This window comes from Squalius cephalus (genome assembly GCF_949319135.1).
Source record: "Squalius cephalus genome assembly, contig: scaffold_100, whole genome shotgun sequence".
NCBI classification, from domain to species: Eukaryota; Metazoa; Chordata; class Actinopteri; order Cypriniformes; family Leuciscidae; genus Squalius; species Squalius cephalus.
Genome location: NW_027645800.1, coordinates 1,139 through 8,630, shown reverse-complemented (window position 1 = coordinate 8,630; position 7,492 = coordinate 1,139). Strand labels below are relative to the sequence as shown.

At 37.6% G+C, this 7,492-nt stretch overlaps 1 protein-coding gene across 2 annotated transcripts; it reads left to right on the top strand.

Annotated features, from left to right (window-relative positions):
- Nucleotides 1-632: 632 nt before the first annotated feature.
- LOC307154235 (uncharacterized protein) lies at nt 633-7,201 on the top strand. Of its 2 annotated transcripts, none has more exons than XM_079899009.1 (5): nt 633-914; nt 2,497-2,530; nt 2,739-2,838; nt 2,988-3,015; nt 3,293-7,201. In XM_079899009.1, exons 2-5 carry the CDS (start codon nt 2,516-2,518, stop codon nt 4,983-4,985), a joined length of 1,836 nt encoding a protein of 611 aa, XP_079755135.1. In that variant the 5' UTR covers nt 633-914; nt 2,497-2,515; the 3' UTR covers nt 4,986-7,201. The 2 variants fall into 2 exon arrangements, with proteins under 2 accessions (XP_079755135.1, XP_079755134.1); XM_079899008.1 differs by having other exon boundaries at nt 2,494-2,530.
- Nucleotides 7,202-7,492: the final 291 nt, after the last annotated feature.

Genomic DNA, 7,492 nt, shown 5'->3' with positions numbered 1-7,492 from the left:
TTTCGTCCATGGTTTTGTCTCTTATCTAAATCTGACCATGGAGTTGACTTTGGCGGAAAGCTGAAGGTGATTGCTGATAGGCTGTCCCAATCAGTGGCGCCTGCACAATCCAATCACATTTGAGAGGGAAACAACAAATTGAGGGTTTCCGAGATTTATCTTTTTTCCTATTTTTTTTTTTTAAGTAGTAACGGGTACTCACGGTTATGGATAGAAAAGTAGTGGAGTAAAGAGTACAATATTTTCCTCTCAAATGTACTTGAGTAAAGTCATGAGTACTCCCCAAAAATTATACTCGAGTAAAGTACAGATCCCTCAAAATTGTACTTAAGTACTGTACTCAAGTAAATGTACTCTGTTACTGTCCGGCTCTGTTCATTAGTGTTATGTCAAAAATTAATCATCAGCAAATCAGGCGTACAGTACGACATGAGAAGATGTTTGAACATATCTATTTATTTTTTTTTTTATGTTTAGACATAAAGTCCAATTCCAAAAGGATTTATTAGTGCTTTCTCCATAGTCTAGTTGATGTGGGACATAATGGTAATTTGATGTACCTTGTACAGTGCCGCTTCAAGTGGAAAAATACTGAGCAACTTGAAGGGGCGTAACCTGAAGTCTCTCCGGCTGCAGACTCTAGTGGTGTTTTCAGCCAGACGACAGCAGGAACTAAGGAGGGAGCAAATAACACGCTGAAAGATTCTGTTGCTTTAACTTCTTTTCGGGTTGATTTACGCCTTGTTTATCTCGTTTTATGAAAATGTTTTAAACTGAAATTGTATAGATTAGCTCTGTGTTCTGCTTGTTAAGTGTAGCATCAGAGTTTCACCGCCTCAACACGTGGAAGGATCGAGCTCATCGCATCGCTCACGAGGACGCAAACACACACAAGAACTTCGATCAAGACTGAGGTCAGTTTGAGGGACTCTATTAATGTACAGTTTTGCATTATTAAGTAGTAATTGGAGTTGTGGGGATAATATTGTAGTGATGCATCGAAATAAAAACGCTTAGAAACGAGACTGAAACTAAACACACAATCGGGCGAAAATGGAAACAAAAAAACATTTTAAATTAGACTTTGTTTGAAATAAATCACTGTAATACTTGTCCAAAATGTCACATTTGTTGTTTTACTAAAGACTGTAGCCTATTAACACCTTAATCTCTGCCTGTAACTGTAATATCTGGCTCTTAAAATGGCAGATTACCCGCATTCATCAACCCGCATCAGTGAACGCCTAGAAATGAACCAGCTCACATTACACACATCCTCAACACGTCTTTCAAGTGCTTGCAATAAATAATTATACACTGTAAAAAGAGATGTGTTAAAAATTACACATATTGTGTCAGTTTTAAGACATGTAATGTGTGTGCTCAGGCACAACGTGTTGCGTAGACACAATAGATGTGTCATTTTAACACACAGATTCTGTCTGGTAATAACATACTCAGGCTTTAAAAAAAATAAAGTGAAACAGGCAGATGTAAAATATTAAGCATTTGATCAATAGTTGAGCACAGAAAGCATGTGCACATTAATAACAAGAAAAGTTGAAAGCTACTGTAGTGTTTCCGGCACTAAAGCTTCAAATCACGTATCAGCGCTGAGGACACTTCCTCATGAAGCTCCTGGAGCACGTATTGTTTTCAGAGAAACACGTGATTAACGATAAACGACGCCTCACTGCGCTTGGGTCTGTGCTCCAGGCTGCTGTATTGGATCTGCCACAAGATGGCGCTTCTTTAACACTCTTGATGCTTTAACACTCTTGTCTGAAACAACCAGAGAAAAGCTTCAATGATTCAAGAGGCTTCACTTCTTCATTCCTAATTAACAGACTTGAACATTTACAACAGCAAGAGTTCCAACAGCAATCAGTTAGAATAAATGACTAGTTTTAAACACAGTAAAACTAAGTTACAGCATCATTTAGACACACACAGACATCAAAACAGCTCATGAATCTCAACAAAGGTGACAAAAGTCCATTCAGCTGCATCATTTATTCAGTTTTGTACTATGGTGGTACCCAGCATGCATTGCGACATGAAACTTTTGATTGCCACAACTGTTGATATTCATATGCTGATTGTTGATGTCTGTGCTCTGTATGATTTTAATATCCTCCAAAAATACATGAAATACATTAAAGTATAAAATTAAAAGACAAAGGATGAGATCGGTGAATCAGTGTCTATGATGATTATGGCAACATCACAACAGCCCAAAACTCCTGTAAATTCACAATATATTCCAAATATTACTCAGAATTCATTATTTTTATGGTATATTGCTGTTTAAAAAAGAAAAAAAGAAAAGAAAAAGGTATTACTGTCAGAATTTGGCTGTTTTTTTTACAGCAAGGTTTTACAGTGTGCATAATACTCTCTCACACACAGATAATTAAATATCCAGTTGTTAATATGCAAATTTTGGATGAAATAAAAACATGTATCTGAATCACTGAGTTATTGTGTGTTCAGCAGTTAAACTGACGGTGGAGATATGGCTGAATTCAATGTAAGTTACAATCTTTGTTTATGAGCTTTTAAAAGCAGGCAATTAAATTACTATAAAGATATATAGCTCATGCAATTTTTCGCTTGTTTTTCGTTAAATGTGTGATATAGTGAATGATTTGTTGAACATTGTGGGCACAATCAACAATATTTACTGATACATATATGTGATAGATAAGTTATTAAGGGCAGTAAACTTCTTTCTAAAGATTGAAGACTTTCTAAAGACACGCCATCGCAGAAACTCTCTCTGCAGTGAAGTCAGCTGTGCTTCAGATCAAAGTCATGATCACCCTCTTAATTTCAAACGTGAGTTTGTACTACATTATGAAGCTTTCCACATTACTTTTGTTCAGCAACATCTAATGTCACACATAATATAACAGCTATTCAAAAGTTATTTATATTGTTCTTTATTTATTATTATCATTGTTGAAAATGCTTATTATCAAATACAGGTGATGGAAATAAACCGGTGGGGAAACGGTAAGCTTGTCTTTATTAATCTCTGTTAGCCAGCTAAATAACATCATCTTGTTGTCAACCTTAATGTCAACTTGCAACAACAGGACAAGATAAATTAATGTAAAATGTTCAGCACAAAACTGACCCTGTTCTGCACTTCAACTCTCACCCCTGCAAACGCCCTATCCGATCTCCAAATGCCCTATCTGATCTCCAAATGCCCTATCTGATCTCCAAATGCCCTATCTGATCTCCAAATGCCCTATCTGATCTCCAAATGAATTCTGTCTCTCTGTAGGTCACATCATGATGCCACCCTCATTAATCCAGGTCCCCCAAGACTTTACCAGCTGAACACAGAAAGAACACATATTGATGGGACTGATAAAAAGGTCAGACGATGGACATATGGACGAAGAGACAGAAACAAGCAGAACAAAGTCATACTGTTGGTGGGAGAATCCGGTGCTGGGAAAACCACCATGATCAACACCATGGTGAACTACTTACTGGGAGTGAAGTTTGAGGATAAAGAGTTTCATCAAATCACAGAAGAAGAAAAACCAGAAGCTCAGTCCCAATCCCTGACATCTGAGATCACAGTTTATGAGGTGTTTGTTGAAGAAAACCCAACATCTCTGACCATCATTGACACTCCAGGATACGGAGATTCTGAAGGATTCAGTAGAGAAAGAGAGATTTCTGATGATCTGGGCAGGTTATTCTCAGATGAGGATTTTCACTATATTGATGCTGTGTGTTTCGTGATGAAGGCGTCTCAGAATCGACTCACTGGAAAAGAGCATTACATATTCCAGTCAGTTCTGACTCTGTTTGGCAAAGATATAGAGGACAACATAGTGTTCATCATCACACACTCGGACGGAGGATCTCCAACCGATGCTCTTAATGCCATTAACACAGCGCAGATACCCTGCAGAAGAGATGAGAGAGACAAACCTGTTCACTTCTTATTCAACAACCAGCAGGAAGAACAAAGAGCACAAGCTCACAGATCATCATGGGAAATGGGAGAGAACAGCATGGAAAAGTTTTTGAAACTCCTGCTAGAAAACAACAGAAAAAAACCTCTGATGAATGTAGATGCTCTGAAAGAGCATAAAAAACTTGAAGCCCGTGTCTTTAATCTAATGGACCGTATCACTGAGAAAGAGTTCAAAATCAAAGAACTGACTGAAATCCTGAAAGCCATAGGACAGAACAGAGACAAGATTGAGAAATCTCAGAACTTTGAGTTTAGTGTGAACAAAACTGTCAAGAGAAAAGTCTTGATTGAAGAGACATTATTATTAGTTTTGAACAAAGAGGCAACCTGCTGCAAAGTGTGTGAGGAAAACTGTCATCAGCATGGTTGCTGGTGGGTCCCTCTCAAAAGACTCTCAAAGTGTGATGTCATGAAATATGGCCGCTGCACTGTGTGTACAGGGAGATGTCCTCAGGAAGAACACATCAAAGAGAACAGGAAATACGTGATGAAGACAACTAAAGTTAATATGTCATTTGATGAGCTTAAACAGGAGTATGAATCCACCAGAGGCCGGGCTGAAACCAGCTTTGATAAAACAAAAGTAGAAGAACACCTGAAGAGCGATCTGGAGAAGGTTAAAGCAGAAAAGTCCATCCTGCTGCATGAAGCTTATAAACTTATCATGAAACTATCAAAGAACCTAATAAAAGCAGACTGGTATTTCACTGCTGAACATCTGGATTTTTTCATTCCCAGACTGGAGGAGGAGGGAAAATATAAAGAGGTGCGGGACCTGAGAGATGTGAGGAGAACTTTAGAAGACTGGGCAAACAGATTTAGTGAGCAGAGTTGGATTGCGCAGGGACGGCAATATCTGTCTGATAATTTACTTTCCTGGAACCTGACTGATGTGGTTAGCCTAAGCGTTGAGGGAGTGGTAAACACAGTGGAGTGGACTGGACAGGCACTTTCCAACCTTTTTACCAGGAGACCCCCATTTTAACATTCAAAATCTGTAACGACCCTTGCAACACTTGCAGACAAATCTTATTTACTTACAGTAATTACAAAATCAGCTGTTAATTTTTAATAAATGCAACAACAGCAGAAACATTAAAATAATATAACTAACAACTATGGCCGAATTGGACTTGCAGTATAATGTTATCTACTAACATGTACTACTTGCTATTGACCAAAATGTTTTATAAAACGATAAACCTAATATTCCAGCCTTTAAATCATTTTTATGAAACGGGATGAGTCAAAGTGATTAAGTATTTTATCAGATCATTGAATAATTATAGATACCTTTTTATCCGAGTTGTTTCGATTTTTAGAATGTACATTAGCTTATCTTTGAGCTCATAATTGCTGTCCATCGTGTCCGATGCATGGAATAATAGTGTTTAAACGTGCATGCGTCCATTAAAGAGTGTAAATGTGTACAAAGAGAATCGCAAAGCTGAAAAAACATATTATTGAATAAAAGTTGCAGCGTAACTTCTGGATTTTAAATAAAAATAGTAAGTGTTTGTGGTACAGCAGTGAATTAGTTATTCACTGCGAACGCATATGTGAAGCACTATAGCGCGTGCTGCTCCTGCTCCTGCACCGCACACACACACACACACTACACACACACACACACACACACACACGGAGTATGTGGGAAACGGCCGTAAGATCCACCTACAGTTCTTAGAAACTTAGATGTGTCACGCACATAGTATCTCTTTATTTCGTACAACAGCAGCACTCATCTTGTTTGTTTATAGCGGATGCCGATGAAGACAGCCGTAAACCGGAAACATATATAAAGGAAGTGGTTTAGAAAGAAGAACACTGCAATACTTCTTGTAAAGTGGTTTATTAAGAAAATGGTTTATAAAGAAGAACACACCACACTTAATGTTTCAAGCATTTATTAAGCAAATGGCTAGTAGAGTGAAACTGACCATGTATTAGAAAGAGCTTTGCTACATATTAAGAAACTAATGCACCGTTAGACGAGGCGCAGAAGAGGACACAGAGAAGAAGAGCCTGAAGAAGGAGAATGGAGAGACGAGAGGCTTTATATAAACAGATCTTAAGGGTTCAAGACTTTGGATTGGACACACTGTCTGTAAAGGACTGATGAATAAAGGAGGATTTCCTAAATGTTTGATGGACTCTAAAACTCTGTAATGAGAAGATCAGGGAGACGCTGACTCTCAAGGACGGCCTCTCCGGTGTTAGACGCCTTGCTGTCACAACTCTTGCTGTCAAAGCTTGTAAACGATTTGGTTTCATATATTAGTACCTTGCATGTAAACTAGTTAACCTGTATTCAATAAAACTATATATAATTGAAATTAAGAAGCTGGCCTGCCATACGTCTCTGATTTGTAAAAAGCTTGAGCTGAACTGACCCCACGGAGAAGTCTTCTGTGATCTAAATATTGTAATATGGAAATTCAGATGCTTATGATTTAGGACAGATTGGACTTACTTTACCTAACCTGAGAATAATCACAATAAGGGTAAAGGTGTTTAGAAATACACACACCATATAAACATCTGAGACTCAGAATGCAGTAATGTGCTGCTGTCCCATTTATTAGTTTCCCCCTCTTTCTTCTGCACTATTGTGTGACCTGTACCCTAGTGTTGCAGTCAATGAAATTACACTTTGTTGACTCTATGAGTGTGTCCTGGAAGTCTTATGAAAGAACCCTTACAATCAGCAGCTACACAGTCTCTGGCTGTTAAATAAAGCTACAGGAGCATAACATCAGTGTTTCTCTGCTCATCTTCGACTGAAGCACAGGCTCCACTCTCCAGCACAATGCCATCGCAATGGTGCCATGTGTTTTATTTTGTTTTTGTTTTGTTTTGTTTAAAGAGTGTGTTAGTAATGTGCGCCTGTAAGCGGGTCCACAACGTGTGTACACTCTGCTTATTACACACACACTCTGCTTATTACACACACACTCTGCTTATTATACACACACTCTGCTTATTACACACACAGGGATTCTTTAAATATCCAATCAATAAAATAAGTGAGGTTTCACTAATAAACTTATCAGTGTTTAACTTGTGTGTGTGTGTGTGTAATTACTAACTTATTATATGAAATATGTTTCCCTTTAAATCAATATTTAAGCAGTAATATTTACACTTTAAGAGGAAATAAAATGTCTAGGAATTACTTTTATCCAAAAACACTTTCACATTTAAACCAAAAAAATACTATTTTTCTTAATTAACTTAAAATTTCAAAAAAGTCAGTAACCACAACTGTTTTATAAAAGAGTATAACAGATTTACTTAGTAAAAGTAGGTCAGAAATGAAATAGGTCTTGTCAAACTCACTTTTCAGATCACCAATGCATTCAGATTCACATTCAAAACATAAGGGCCCAAGAACATCAAATAGCCTAATAGCTGTCTTAATGTGAAATGCCCTTCAAATGATCAGATGATGCAGGCCTGAAGCTTGGCCGCTAGCTTGTTAGCAAAGTCCAT